The sequence below is a fragment of the Lissotriton vulgaris genome, chromosome 4_1 (genome assembly GCF_964263255.1).
Source record: "Lissotriton vulgaris chromosome 4_1, aLisVul1.2, whole genome shotgun sequence".
NCBI lineage: Eukaryota > Metazoa > Chordata > Amphibia > Caudata > Salamandridae > Lissotriton > Lissotriton vulgaris.
In genome coordinates this window covers 1,893,083,907-1,893,100,341 of record NC_141691.1, presented here as the reverse complement: position 1 = coordinate 1,893,100,341, position 16,435 = coordinate 1,893,083,907, and the positions used below count along the sequence as shown (strand labels likewise).

Sequence of the window (16,435 nt, the reverse complement as noted above, 5' to 3'; positions counted from 1 at the left end):
TTTTCAAGAAGCCTTACTGCTTGGTGCTCCCCGTGAAACAAAAAAAAGATTTTACATAGTTTCAGTGAAACTGTGTAAAATCATTTTCTTGTGCTTGTCTCGGAGTCTTCCTGCGCAAGAGTGCATGTGCAAAGCTGGGCGAGGACTATTCCTTGTCCTCGAGGCAAGCAAGGAGGCTGGTGACATCAGCCTTGTGGGATGGCTGCATAAAGCGGCAGTGCATGGCTATCAAATTGGGCGCTAAGGATTGGCCCAGGGCGCGGTCAGTGGAGCGCCATTCAGGATAATTGGAAGAGGCAGGTCTGGCGCACAGTGCAGGGGAGTGGCTAGCTATGCAACTTTGGCAGCCCCTATTTCCGGGGCACAGTTGCTGGAATGAAAGGCGCCTGCAGCCGTGGTGGTTTGAAACGAGTGCGCAGCAGGTTGGTTGGTTTACGTCTTTGAAGTTACCAAGAGCTGAATTGGGGCACGAGCTGCCATTAATTATAAAGTACGGACTTGGAGTCTTCCTTTTTGATTTTGCATCGTCCATAGCACCAGCCTTGCTCTAACACAACCAGTGAGAGATAGAATCATGCGTGCAGTCGAAGTCCGGAAATGTCTGCTTGGAAGTGGAACTCGTGAGTTTAAAGAAATAACTTTATTCTTTTCTGTCTTGAGTGAAGAAAAAAGGCCGCGCGGCGGCATTTTGTTACAATGTGGCTGTAGTATTTTAATTGAATTACTGCCCCCTGAACTGGTGTAAAGCACTCTTCTGAAAATCCAGTGGGGAAAAGTAAATCATTATTCACGTCCGCCTAGCATTTGGCCTACTTTGCTCCTGCCATAAAGCCGTTGCAGAAGCTCTGCCTGTGAAGAACATAGTGGGTTATTTTGCCTGCTGTAGAACTCTCTGCCGTTGACCGAATCTCAACTGAGCCGAGGTCGCCCTCCATTTCTCATAAGGACAATGCATGATACAAAGGGCCCGATGTAGGTAATATTGATTTACCGATTTTTAATTACCGAATTTTACCGATTCGGTAATTGAAAATCGGTAAATCAATGTGGTCGACATGTAGGTATTTCCAGATGTGGAAATACCGATTCTGTAACATTCTGTATTTACCGATTCTGTAGGGCCTTTGGGACTCAGAAGAGTCCCACCTACATCCGAGATTTACCGAATCGGTAAAAATACTGATTCGGTATTTTACAGAATCGGTAACTTTACCGAATCGGTAAAGTTACCGATTCTGTAAAATTTTGCCCCTACATGCCAAATCATGTATACCGGTCGGTAACGGCCGAAAATACCGATTTTCGGCCGTTACCGACCGACCTACATCTGGCCCAAAATGTTTAAACATTTTTAATATCTTGATAACTCTTCGAGGGTAAAAAATAGTAAAGATTAGTTTGTAAGGTTTTGAGCGGCAACATTACCAGGTCAAATAACTATTTTGGAATTTTATATTTTGTAATCTGAAAATATAAATTAACTATCAAACCGCATCACTTTTGAGTTTGAATTGCATATTTTGACTCCTTTGAAATTCATATACAACACAAGAACACAGGGGGTCTAACAGCTAAATAGTCTAGCTGGGCCGCCAATCCGAACTAACAGAGTCTCGGGGTGCCTAAGTCACCAAAGGACAGCCTTTAGAACAAGGGTGAACAGTATATGTAACAAAACACAGACATTCTACAGGTCATTTTAAAGTGGTTGGCAAAATCCATAACATTAAGCAATGGGTTACCATCAAAATGACGTGATGATCAGTCCTATCATCTGGCCATACCCAGGTGTGAGTTAGGCTGGTCCACTGATCATTGGGACATAGTCGCCGCACCATTTGTTGCTGATCTTGGATTTGGTCCTACCAACATAAATGAGCCGCCATCTAGTAGCTGATCTTTGATAATACAATTTAGTGCAACACAAAAAATAGTGAATTAAAATAGGATGATGTGTCCTCCATATATAAATTTTATTCTGCGGCCGAACAACACCTCCACATTAAAAACTAGAACAGTGCAAAGGAGACAGTCAACAAATATCTGTCTAATAACGGGCCAACATGTTTCTGCCTATCAGGCAACCTGTCTCATGGCTTTCATCAGGGCCTCTGCTCTTTAAATCGTTGCACTTGTTGATGAATAAACAGTGATTAAATCAAGAAACCATATCAAAAAGTGAATAAAGTATAGGAAAGGTTGGAAACGATACAACCTGTACCAACCAAGAACATTAAACCTCCATATCACTTGGAAAATAGGATTCCTTTGTGATAGGGGAAAGGACCTCACCTCACCTGGACCTTGCTCAGGTTCTCCGAGGCCCCGCACTCTCCGTCGATACCTCAAGCTCGCATCCGAGTCTTGGGGGAGGTCCTTTGAAATTCAACCTTTTCTTTTTGAGAACTGTGTCATCCATTTAAATGCTTTTCTTTATTGTAGGTATTTTATTTTTACATTAGTTAGGGTCACGTTATCTCAGTTGCCCTGCATGCTGCCTAGTAGGCTGTTAGTACAAATGTCTGCTCGTCACGTAACCAACATTTTATAGGGAAGGTTGACACTGACAAGCTCGAACTCCCCAGATTACACATTTTAGGGTTGTGCTTCTTCTTTGCTTATCAGTGTGTGAGAAGTGAAGAGACCCAGACAAGTGCCATCTCCAACATGCGTGCTGTACCTAACACCATTGACAGTTGTATAATGATAGACTTTTTATATCGTGTTCACTGCAACCTGGAAATTCAGGAGTATCAGACTCAGACAGGGTAACCCCCTGCTTGTCTCTCATTATTAAATCCAATTCCTGTCGCCTGATTTGATATTTTACTCCTTGTGTACCTATAACTGTCTGTGTCCAGCAGCAGCACAGTGGTAACTTGATCACTTGCGGAATATGTCATTTGGTATACAACTGAAGCTTCTTCAATAAATGTGGCCCACACTGTTTCTTTAAAGAGTTTATGCTGGAAACTGCACCATTTCACACTAAGGTTTAAAAATATCCTAAGCCTAAGAAGCCCCCTTAAACCCCAGTTGAAAAGCCCAGCTTGCTCGCTGCGCTTTCTCACCAAATTTCATTAATTGGTCCTACGCCTCACCACTTTCAGACTCCACCTGCCGCCCCTGGTGTTTAACTGGAAGGCAGGGTAAGGGGAAGTCTGAAGGATGCCAGAAGTGTTACCCAGTTCCAGGACGAACAAGCCAGCTCCTTGGGAAAGGAATGGGCTGTGGAGCTGAGCTGTAAGGTTTTTAAAAGTGGTCCAAAGAGGCCAGTTTTGAAGATGGAGGGAAGGGCAGGACAGGGACTTATGGGACACATGGGGCTTTAAGACATTAGCAGACTGGTGAGCAAGAGGCAGATATTTTTAAGAGTGTTTAGTGCATCAGTAAACACGGATTGTAGGCTGTAAGACTTTGCCAGGTTGTGTAAGTTGTATGAACCTCTTTTATGAAAGCAGCCTTTTCACACATAAAGAGTGCTTGAAGTGTGTCCCGCTATCTGGGCAGCTTGTCAGTATCCAATCCATCCACATGACCAGTAGTGCCTCGCAGAGATAAGAGTGGTGAGTCGGTGGGGCAGAGCGGGAGCGGGTGGGGTGTTGTAAGTTGACAGACGAGTGGATAAGTAATTTGAAAAAAGTAAATAAATAAAACAACTTTCCCTGTGCTGACTCTGCGATCAGCGAGCGCAAGGTAAGTAGTTTTATTTATTTATTTATAAGACCCTCACCCTTTATGAGACACTCACGAGTGAGTAGCCGAGCTTTAGAAGCCCCTGATTGATGAATCAATTGTCAACTTCCAACACCCCGCCCTTCCGCTCTTACCTGTGCGAGCTGCTACTGCACATGACATCAAACAACATGGGTCACAAGGAAGTGGCAGAGAGGCGCTAGCCTTCTTGGCTTAACGCCTCTCCCCGCCACTTGGGAAAAGCAAGGCTGCAGCATATTCACAAGGACATGGTGCAGCCTTGCTTTTCCCCCTGCGATTGTGCTAAGTTTCACAACTTAGCGCCAACGCAGCTAACCTGGCACCACAGTGCAAGGGTGTCTGCGAGCAGGGAGGTTTGTTTATGCACATAAACAAACTTAAAATGCCAGTTTGTAACTTACATGTGTGCTACTTCATGCTGCACACATGTAAGTTACAAAGCGACATTTAAAAAAAAGGTTTGTTTATCTAACACGCAGAGACCGACACCTTCCTGTACATAAACAAATCATGGCATTTTGCATTTTCCATGTGTGCTGCACAAGGCAGCACCCATGGAAAATGCAAAAACGAGGAGAAATAAAGCATTTCTCCTCATATCGCCAATTTAAGACTAGGCTTTTCCTGGTCTTAAGTTTGGCGTTAGCTCCTATTTACGCCACCCTTCGGAATAGGGGGCAGTGTAAATATCAATGGGTGTTGCGGTGGAACGCCGACTACAACACTCACTGCACGCCCCTTTCAGGCTAAACACAGCATTAAAGTGGGCCTATTCACAAGGCACCGTTAAGCCACGTTGTGTCTTCATGCTGCCTTGTGAATAGGGTGAGGCACCTATGATGCTGTGGTAGCGATAGGGGCTTGTGAATATGCCCCATAGGGTTTTACTGCTGCTTGTGCCTCCAGGCCTTAGTAATCACTCATATTTTGAGGAAGAACTTAACCCTTTCTTCACCAGGCAAAATATGGTTTCCATCAGCTCGGCCTTGTAAAGCAGACTGGAGAGCCTGACAGCATCATTAGGCATCGTTCGAGGTGGCTGGTGAAAAGCCTGCTGTAGTAACTTTGTATGCTAGCGACAGAAGCTTTTTAATCGCTGATTTGCTCTGAGCGAGCGAGCTAATTATTGTAATAGGTTAGACTACCCTGCCAGGCGCCCGGCCTTCTCAGGCCCTAAGCTGTTCCCCGGGCGCCTCTTAATGGAAACAGATGCAGCTGGACGGAGAACGAAACAAACAGATCGATAATCCTGTATTGCTTTTATCTTTTTCGTTGCAGCACAGACTTCCTGGGGACCAAGGAAGCCTCCTTGCTACTCATGGCTATGTTCCTATTGGCTGTTTTTTATCACGGACAGCAGGTAACACAACGTTTATTTTAGCCCAATCTCTTCTGCATTACAAACGTGTATGTGACCTAATGATACTTCAAAATGGAAGCTTATATATCTGTGCCACTTCATGATGTCTTAATCTTATGGTTTTGCATGATTTGGAACCCCACCTGACATGGACAATGACTGAGTGAAACGATTCAGACATTTGGAAAATATATTTACTGTTTTACCATGGTAACAAAATATTGGTTCATCCTCGAGCCAACGATTACACACCTCCGTCAGAATAAAGCACTATATTTTAAGAGCAAAGTCTGAAAACTATTTTTAAAAGTTGTTCCTCAACCAGCTCATTATACCACTCCTACAACCCAAAAAGATTTCTGTTGCTTTTGGGGATTCTTAAAAATTCCAGATGCTCCTTTCTAGATCTGCCCTGCACTTATCCGTGAAGATTGTGCATACATTAAGTTTGACGGAAATCTTTGTTAGCAGGTCAAACATGCTACTTTTTTTTCGAGCATGAACGTATTTTTGGAAGTGTAGAAATTTCTCCTCTTGCAAAACCGAGATGTTTGGTGGTCTCTGTGCGTTTTAGTGCTCAGTTTAGACACTTACATTAGCCTTTCTTGGCACAGGATGTAGCAGGCAAATTGGTGTGAAATGTCATTAAGAGAGAGTAAGAATGCACACAACATTACGACATTGGGTGTGCACCACGTTTGCAATAGTCACCCATCACTACCTTAGGACATCAAGGGTTAAGACCCTTTCCCCAAGCTCAATGTACCGAACATCTTACATACGATTGGAATTTATGTGGTACTGAATTTCGTATGCAGCCATAAATACCTGCAGGTCTTTTTTCTTTGCAAAAAATATCTGCCATTTGTGCTCTCAGAGAGCGCTTCTGAGCATCCAAATAATGTTATACACTAACCATTGGAAGAAACTCTTGCATGGCAATTTTATTAAAGCACTGGGCCATCCAGCACATTTCATAATTGGTTCAGGTAAATTAATTTACTGCTGTGAAAAGTATTTCCTGGAGAAGTGGAGAAGAAAAGTCTCAAACATTCCTACATTATTTTCCAATGATTTTCCACCTAGTGAAAAAAACAAGTATTCTTGGAAGGTAGGCGTACTTCAACAAATCTACGACAGTCAATGAATGGGGGAGTATTCTTGGGATTCCCTGTAAATCCCCAATACGTCACAAATCTACTCCAAACATATGTGGGAAACCTATGGAATTGAATTTCTTTCCTTTCTTGTCTGGTGAAATTCGTTGTTGTAGTTAATATAAGGCGTTGGACATTTATATGGCTTTATGTAGGTCACTGCAGTCACTTACATTGCTGTACCTGATTCTTAGAAGTTTCAGTGGTGTCTCAGCTTGTGGTGGAAGGACACCACAGGGTACCTCCAGAGCTATTTTATGAATACACAATTTCCTATGGTGGGGTTGTAGGAAAAACAAGTTTTTTTAAACTTGGGGCAGAGAATTGAATAGAGGAATGATGCCCGAATGATGACTTTGGGAAGCAACAGTGGGTGAGTAGGGTTGTGGAATGATGTCCTGAGGCTGGGAAAGTGATGAACGCAAGGAGCAGGTATAGGATGTGGACCAATGATGACAGGGAAGCTACAATGCAGGGAGGGGAAGGCTGCAGGCATTGGTGACTGAAAGCTGGTAGAGCAATTACTGCAGGGAGAGGCAAGGGATTGGATTGAAAACCAAGCAATGACAGCTGAGGACCAATGACAGCAGGAAGTAGGTAGCAACGACCAAATGGGAAGCAGGATGCAGGTAGGATGCCAGAAGGACTTGTACTCCCTCTGAGTGCTAAAAGTGGAATTTATTAGAAACACACAAAAGAAAAAGTAGAGTCCTAACATCAGCAGTGGAGGAATAAACTATCCAATCAAAAAACAGTGTAGCAAATAATCCAGGGTCCGAACAAACACAAGTATCGTGAAGAAAACCATTGAATTGGAAGCAGGGAGTTAAAAACTATAATTTTATGCTGTGTAATATTCTTTTAGGGACTGAGAACAATTAAAATGAATGGTGGGTTTGAAGTAGTAGCTTTTCTGCTTTGCTTTTTAGCATTCCTCCTCACCTCCAACAAAGTCAATGTACAGCTGACAATTATATAAAAGAAAACAAGAATGTTACATTTGACTAGTGCACTACCGTATTGTTGAGACTCAAAAACTGTCCCATGATACATAGTTTCAAAGGTCATGGATAGAGAGTATAAGAAATGAAAAGTATGAAAAGAAAGAATAGAAAAATATGCAATGTCATCAAGGCAATTTTCAGTTTGCAATGTGTTAGAAATTGGGTTTCTGCTTGGCAGAGGTTTGTACCCTGTCTAAGCAGGAACCGCAATCCTAGCCAGGGTAAGTCAGATACACACCATAAATTAACCTGTGCTCACACTCTGGAAGCTCAGCACAGAACAGGCACAGAGCAGGTAAACAATCTGTAAAGTATTTGTGAAACACTTCAAGCAGTAACACAGTGAAAACACCACAAAAAGACTCCACACAAGTTTGATAAATAGATGATCTTATAAATAATACAAAACTAAAATGACAAAAATCAAATAAGTAGTAGACGAGATATGAATTTTTAAAGAATAAAAGTTAAAATAGCGCTAGAAGCAATAAGCGCCTATGGATATCTGGTATCACTGGACCACAGTAAAGTCAAGATTTTAGGCCATCCACGATGGAGGGCAAGCCAGACACATGAGTCACGCATGGTCCGCTGAACAAAAGTACCTTGATCATGGTTACAACAGCTAGATGTGGGGTGCAGCCGGGCGATGCTTCGGGGTCGATCCCGCAGTCAAAGTGATGCATCGATTGTCTCCATGTAACGTTGGCGAAGCTCCAGTTCTGAAGGTGTAGCACTGGATCCGAGATGCATTGGTTCTGAAGCCGATGCACCGAGTTTCTCCACCATGCCGAGGTGGTGCATCGATTGTCTCTCACTGCTGCAGCAATGATGCAGTGGCTCTGATACATTGATTGCTATGGCGATGCGCCAGTTCTGCTCACCCAGCACAGAATCTGTTGGTTCCACTGGGCCAAGCACCTGGGTCCACTTCCAACAGTGCAGGCACAGGAGCAGGAGGTAAGACTTTGATATCCCTGAGTCTTAGAATAGGAAGCAAGCCAGAATGCCTTTGGAGATCACTTCTGGGTTAATGTAGGCTAGTTCTTCCACAGCAGGGGAGAGGATAGCAGGCAGCAGTGCAGTACAGCAGAAAAGCAATTCTCTCAGAGCAGAAGTCCAGCAGGGTGGCAATCCTGGTAGCAGCACAGCCGCCCTTCAACCTGGCAGAGTTCATCACAGGTCCAGTAGTGTCTGATCTGGTGGGGTCAGAGACCCAGTTCTTATACCCAGTTGTACCTTTGAAGCGGAGGTGACCTCGAAGAGTGAGTTTGTAGAGCACAGAGGTCCTCCCTCCAAGCTCTAGCTCCAGACTCATTACAATGCATCCCTTTGTGTGGGGACAGGAACATCCTATTCAGGTGTAAGTGCCAGCTCCTCCCTCCGATCCTGCAAAGAATCGCTGATCAGGATGTGGATGGCCCATCAGTCCCACCTAGGCTATCTATAGGGAGTGCAAAAAGTTCAGCTATCACCCACCCCAGACGTGTATTGGAGACAGGCGGCAGGTACACAGAGCTAAGAGCAGAAATATGCCATCTTTCTGAAAGTTGCATTCGTAAATGGTAGCGATAAATGAATCTTTAGGATTTAGAACTTATTATTACCATTCCAGTGATATGAAACATGATAGAGCTACCCCTTCTCAACCAGGAATTACAGCTTATAAGAGAAGTAAGGAGTTCCTAATGTTAACCTATGAGAGGGATAGGCCTCACAGTAGTGAAAAATGAATTTGGGTATTTTCCCTACCGGGACATGTCAAACGCAAAAGTACATGTCCTACCTTTATATTACACTGCACCCTGCCTTATGGGTTACCTAGGGCCTACCTTAGGGGTGACCTATTGATTTTAAAAAGGTGGTTTAAGGCTTGGCAAGGGGTTATAAGTGCTAAGTTGACATTGCAGTAAAACTGCACATACACGCTCTGCAGTGTCAGGCCTCAGACATTGTTAAAGTGTTACTTGTGTGGATGGCACAATCAGTGCTGCAGGCCCACTAGTTGCATTTAATTTTCAGGCCGGGGGCACATGTAAAGAACTATACTAGGTACCTATATATAGATTAAATTGTGGATAAGCCAGTCAAACCATATTTTAGGGGAGCAGCATGTGCACTTTAGCATTGGTTGGCAATGATAACGTTTTCAGAGTCCTAAGGTCAACAAAAGGAAACCAGGAAAAATATGAGGCAAAGAGGCAAAATGTTTGGGGAAGACCCCCCCCCCCTAAGGCTGTAAGGTGTAGCACAAAGTCAACCTCATACCCCAAACAAAAAAAAGTAAATAACAAAGAGGAAACTCATTCAAAAAAGTTACAATAGAAAAATATCATCACATTTATAGCTATAAGCAGCTGGATCAGCCCGCCATCATCCCCTCGCGGGAAACATCCATGACAACACAGTCATTTCAACGACCTACCTTTACAACGCAACAGTTACAACGCAACTGCCTTTACATCACATACCATTACAATGCATGCCATTACAATGCATGTCACTACAACGCATGTCATCACTACGCATACCATTACAACGCATTATAAGATAAGAAATAGAGATTATTTCAGTATTAGAGTGGGTATGGGGGTACATGGGAATAATAATGTTTACCCCTACACTATCCAACACTTTCCCTTCTGTTGCACTCACTGGAGTGGGTATAGTAATTTTTACCTCTACACTATCCAACACTTAGTAACTTTTAACCCTACACTATCCAAGACTTACCCCACTGTTGCACTCACTGGAGTGGTAATAGTAATTTTTACCCCTAACCTATCCAACACTTGCCCTATTTTTGCCCTAAAAGTATTATCCGTTGCAATGGTATGCATTGTAATGGTATGCATTGTAATGGTATGCGTTGTAATGGTAGTTTTTAAAAATGCTTTGTAATGGTATGCATTGTAAAATCATGCAAAGTAATAGTAGTTGCGATGTAAAGACTGCGTTGTAAAAGCATGCGTTGTAATTGTATGCGTTGTAACATCATATATTCTCCCCTTGCTCCACCCACATTAGAATTGGGATTTCTGGTTGGCTAGGGCATGTGCTTAAGCCAGGCAGAAACCACCACTCTAGTCAGGGAAAGGGAGTTACATGTGAAGTTAACCCCTGCTAACCCCCTTGGTAGCTTGGCAGAGCAGTCAGGCTTATCCCAGAAGAAATGTGTGAAGCGTTTGTGCAACACACTCACACATCAGCGACACACTAGGCACACCACAAAAGAAACTCCACACAAGTTTATATAAAAATAGCCTTTGTATTATTCATAAAAACATATTAGAACATAATCACATATATTACACCGTGCCACTGGCACTAGTCATGACTACACAGGGATTACATAAATCACTAGGCCAGTCGTCCCACTGTCATAACATATAATTTTTAGTTAGGGCAACCAGAAACTACTGGCAAGAGTGCGCTTAACACCATACTTTATGCAGACCTAATTAGCAGTGCTCCATAGGCAACACTTGCAGCCGGGCGTACATAATAAATACATCACGCCCCCATTAGACAACCTGCAGATCACCCATAGTTCACATTAGCAATGAGGAAAGCATAACAGTTAGAGCACCACCTGCGCTCTGGTGACGGTACCTGGTGTCCCTCCCGTAGGCTTCTGGGCCATGTGCCTGCCTACACCAGGAAATGCAGCAGTTTTAACCACCTGGGGTCTCGCTTAAGGTCTAGCCCTGGCCAAACCCCATAAGGAATGGCCCCGGGGCTTAACACACCAAACACGCACCAGGAAATGACACCGCTGCTTCGATAGCAGCCCCAGTGCTCCAGCACCTATCGTATGGCTGCTTGGTAACTACGGGGTGTAGGAATTGGCCCTCTGAGGGTTGCCAACCCATCCTGCCGCCAAAGAAAAACTGCCCACACCTCACCTCTACAGGCAACTGTGCCCGAATACCTCTAAGGAATGAAGAATGCCCTTGGTGCTACAACAGTCTCCCCAGGGCCAGGGTCTTACGCCCTGTCTCCTTGGTCCGCGGCAACCGGACACAGAGCGAAGTCTCCATCGGGTCTGCTCTAGTTGGTCCCGCCCCTCTGTGATGGGGGCATTGTGGGGCGACCCAGAGGACTTCCTGGGCTGGGAATCCTCGCTCTCCTTGTGTTGTTGAGCAGTCTGGGCCGAGTAGCAGCGCCAAAAACCAATGGTGGTGGCGGGACCAGAGAGAGAGAGCGTGTCTGTGGCGGTAGCTCTCCCCTCCCATGAATCAACTGCTACACAGAGGAATTTCATCCCACGAGCTGAACAGCAACCCGCAGCGCCCTTTCTCTACTTCAGAGCAGGGGGCCAAAATTTACAGCACTCACCCCGCGCTGCCTTTTAAAGCTCGGAGGTCAACACCACAGTGCTAAACCTGCTTTTTTACCTCTCAGCCAGGGCAAACCACCAGGCCCTGAGAGATCACAAGGGCAGAGGAAGGACCCAGGCAGGCCAGCAAGCAAGGTCCCCTAGCAGAAGGGCAGGTAGTCCCAGATGGTGGTACCGCCTGGTAGTCCACACAGTTTCTTTTTTTTACAAGTTCCAAGCAAGCATTCTCAAGACATGGGGTCACAGCCCTAATATTTTTAGTCTATAGAGTCTTTGTGCTCTGCTGGCACAGAGCTCTGAGCCCAGTCCAAACCAGTTCTGGGGGGGAGACGTAAAAATATTTTACAGTGCACAACACTCCCCATTGTAAGTGTAAGCCCTGGCCCCTGACACACCATGGGGGGAACGTAGCCATCATTGTGGAAGGTAGGCAAAGCCCTATTCAGGTGCAGGTGCTACTCTGCCCACCACTCCAAATGCAGACCAGGCCTATTCAGCTTAATGCTGACTCCTCCAGCCACTGCACCTCCATAGCCCCTGGCACTCCAAGGCCAGACAGTCAATATTCAACAGGCAGGCACAAAGACACATAGCACACAGAAATGCCCAATTCTAAAAGTGGCATTTCTAAAATAGTGATAATAAATCTGCGAAAACTAATATGCACTTTTATCACCACTACACCAAACTTACCAAACCTGATCACGCTACCCCTATCATGTCAGGAATTACCACTGAAGCACATATCAGTGAATCCCTAATGCATCCCTTTGTGAGGGCAGCCTCACAGCAGTGAGAAACTGAATAGGCTGTTTGTCACTACCAGGACATGCCACACAGTTAAGGCACCTGTCCTACCTTTTTCCTACAGCGCACCCTGATCATAGGGCTAGCTAGGGCCTATCTTAGGGGTGACTGATATGTAGTAAAAGGGGAATGACAGACGTGACACCCACTTTATGTGCCACGTCACAGCAGCAGTAAACTGCGCACACAGACCCTGCAATGGCAGAGGCCTGAGACAGGTTTGAAAGGATACTTTGGTGGGTGGTGCAAGCTGCGCTGCAGGCCCACCAGTAGCATTTAATTTACTGGCCCTGGGTATATGAGATACCACTTTATGGGGAAGAGATGGGTATATTAAATACGCCAAACAGGTGTAGACCAATCTTTCCACGTTTACCATAGAGCCCATGTACTTTGACACTGGACAGCAGTGATAAAGTGCTCAGAGTCCTAAAATAACCAACACCAGGTCAGAAAAAATACTAGGAGGAAGGCAAAAATTTCAGGTATGACCCTGCAAAAATGGTCAAGTCCAACAATGGTGCATTAGGATGAAGAGCAGTGGTACATTTTGCAAGAGATTCTCTGTAAACATGCGTGTGTTGTGTGTATTGCCTTTCAGATTAAGCACTGCCTTCTTATTCATAGTTAACATTTGTCATCTGTACCCATATGATATTTAGGATTTCAAGTGTAACTATTTTATTACCCAAATCCCTATATCGTACGTAAAGTGTAGCATTGAAGGTAATTGAAGCATTATCCATCTGAACATATCTCCCTTCGACCTTGTCCCAAATTCAGCCAGTATTATAGAATCAAGTGAAACATGTAATAGCAAAATGATTGCTCAAGAGAAGTCCATACATATTTAATTTCATACCTGATCCATTAGTAGGCAGAGCCATTGATGGAGCGCAGAGCTGGCTGACAGGCTGATGCATTTCTAATGTCTGGAACATTGATTCGGGCTGCAAATAGTATTGATGTTGCAATTCTCATTGTACTGTTATAAATTATTGTGCTCATTACCTACCAGTGTAGAGCTTTATGGAACAAACAGACTCCTAAAGTGAATAGCATGCATACTGAAAGCTTCTGTTAAGCTGTCTTTTATATTAAATGTTAACAGATGTAGATACATGTACTAAGATGTTTGGATGAGGCCCTCAAATATTTACTTTGTGAACAGCTAAATGTTTACAACAGATAGCCATGACAGAAAATGAAATTTCAGTCTTGCCGCTGTCTAAATTCAACTGAAAACCGGTGTCCCACCCTGCAGAACACAACCAGGTCCCCATCCAAAACTTTACGTTTAAAGGAGAGCTGTGAATGGCTGTCTCTGAAGGTGTTGGAAGAGTGCTTGCCTTTGATACAAACTAGTTGGATTACTAACACCATATCTGTTTTGTCTATTGGTATTGATTGCTGCCTTTTATCTTTATCCCCAAAAGAAGTGTTATTGCTATCAGGCCCCTTCCATCTTTATCTGAGTGCACAACATTGGGCACAAGGAGTCTTATATGAAGTCTTTGTAGATGTCAGTAAGTTAGGCAGGAGGCACTTTGTTTATTTTCCATATTCTAATTCATTATGTTAACTTGAAAAATCGTTGATGCAAATAGATACATTTTGAAAACAAAGTCATACCATTAAGTTATGTGCAATGATGAATCCCATTGTAGTAGAGAAAATACATTGCACTAATCATTGTATAACTTGAGGAGAAAACTCTAGAAAGTATATTAGTTATTGAACCAACACTCATAAAGGGTCTAGAGACTCTATTTCAACCCCTGATTGATGCAACATAACTTATTGTGTGTAAATGATTTCAATTTGTCCAGGCAATATATAACACGAGGCAATGTGAGCAAACAAAGAAAACAAATATGCACTATAAATTACAAGAATAGTAAATTTAATATATTTGATAAAAATTGAATACAATCATTTTTAGTGTTTCTTAAAAAACAAATATCATTGTACACACAATCATAACTGCATGTGTTATTACATATTATATTATACATATGTCATATTATACAAGTTGATATAAAGAGTTGACAGTTTTTCTTCAACGCGTTTCGACACAGGGGTGAGTTCATCAGGAAAGTACCATCAATAGTAGTGAATCTAAAAATAAGTGAACAATTTTATAAAAACGGAAACAATATAGTAAAAAGTGCACAAGATAAGTTACAAAGGTAGTTGCACTAACATTGCCTAATATAAGATAACATTAATTAATACGCCGCTAATGCATTGAATACTCATGTATGACAACAGTACAATAATCCATTAATTATAAACAACATAAGAATAAGAAAGAAATGGAGAATGAAGGGAAATAGGTAACCAGATAAGAAAAACAAACAATAAAAGTCCTCCTATTTGATGCTCAAGGCTGAACTTAACTACCAATAGCGCTATATTTTCATTAGAGTGTCACAAAGTGAGATCATTTCACAAAAGGATAATAGGGTATGGGTGTTTCTATCTGTATATTATATAGAAACAGTGGTGGAGCACACGGTTTGACATGGGCAGGTTCATAATTATAGATGTATGGGATAACTGAAGGAATTGTCGAATACGATAATTAAACTAAAAACAGAACAGTAGTACCTAGTATCTACCATATATTGACTTAAGATAGGCAGGATAAATACATCATTTGTGCGCTTGCACTAAATATTTAATGTGGGCAGTTTGCATTAGTTGCTAAATAATAAGACATGATGCATAGATAATATTCAAACATGAATGTACGGTGCCTCACCTGTTTAACTACTAAGCTAGTTATATAGCTTCATAACTTGTATCCACATGTTTGATGAAATAAGAAGCCGGCAGCTATCGGGAGGGCACCACATGACTAAGAAGTGAAAAACAGGCTAATTAGGATGTGGAGCTCACTGGATGGGTGTTGGAAATCCCAACACTTCACCTCTTAAGCTACCAAGCTAGTTATATAGGTTCATAACTTGTATCCATGTGATGATAGAACAGGAAGCCGGCAGCTATCGGGGGGGGCACCATGTGACTAAGAAGGGAAAGACAGACTAATTAGTATAGGGTGCTTAGATTGGTGGAGCACGCTGAGTATGCGTTGAAACTCTTAACACGTGTTTACCTGTAGTTTCTAAGTGAGAGCGGCGATCGAGCTTAATTAGATCGAAACATTTCTATCAGGAATTATAAAAAATGCAACTTGTAATTGGATAACTGCAAAGACATAAATGAAATGGCGAAATGTGAGAGCCTGTATTTGTTATATAGTAAACGCTAGCTTAAGGAGACAGATTTAAAGCGTTGATATACCTGATTAAAAGCGGCATTGGTATCGTGAAAACGTATGTAAGGAGGGCGTCAACGTCTGTATTAATGAAGAACGCTCATTCAAGTCCTGGTTCTTGATAGGAGGACGTGACTAATAAGTCAAATGGCTGCTTCTGTAGAAGTGAAAGATAGCATCACTAACTCTTTCTATGAGCGGTTTAAAGATAAAACTGTAACCTAACAGCAGCTACTAACGAAAAACACATACCTTCAAAGGGGCCAGAATAGCCTCCTAATATCGGTTTCAAACCTCACCTTGATTGTGCAGCAACAACCTGAAAAGTGGTTTCCGGTTGGTTTATATAAGCTGACAAACTATTGGTCATGTGGGCGGGACATGCTCATTCTTAAAGAGACAGAAAATGTCCGTGTGAGGGAGAGTTTGACACTCATAGCTAAACAATAGAATTCTAAATGTCATTCAGTTGCTGACAACAGGCGTATGTTGTCAGGTAATTCGCTGTAGGTCTAATATCTTGTTAACACGATTTGTATGGAAAAAGGGACAGACTGAATATTTTCAAAAACAAAACTGTACACCTTTATCAAGTCAAGAGTGTAATGCATATTGATACAGCATTATACAGATGAACAAGGCGTGTGGGGTGGATGATGGCATTTTCCCAGGGGAGTTCATTATTTAAACCATGACTGAAAGTGCCAAGAGAGAAGATCCAAAACACCTCTTTTTTTGTGAATTTTTTCTCCGCCTTTCTCATTGGGGGTG

The 16,435-nt window shown here is 42.8% G+C and overlaps 1 protein-coding gene across 1 annotated transcript in view; it reads left to right on the top strand.

Annotated features, from left to right (window-relative positions):
* The window catches only part of ADCY8 (adenylate cyclase 8), a 1,172,958-nt gene that overhangs the window by 1,072,520 nt on the left and 84,003 nt on the right, over positions 1-16,435 (top strand). Inside the window, exon 13 of the mRNA XM_086966223.1 lies at positions 4,996-5,077. Coding sequence (XP_086822349.1) covers positions 4,996-5,077 — 82 coding nt within the window. The remainder of the gene's footprint in view (positions 1-4,995; positions 5,078-16,435) is intronic.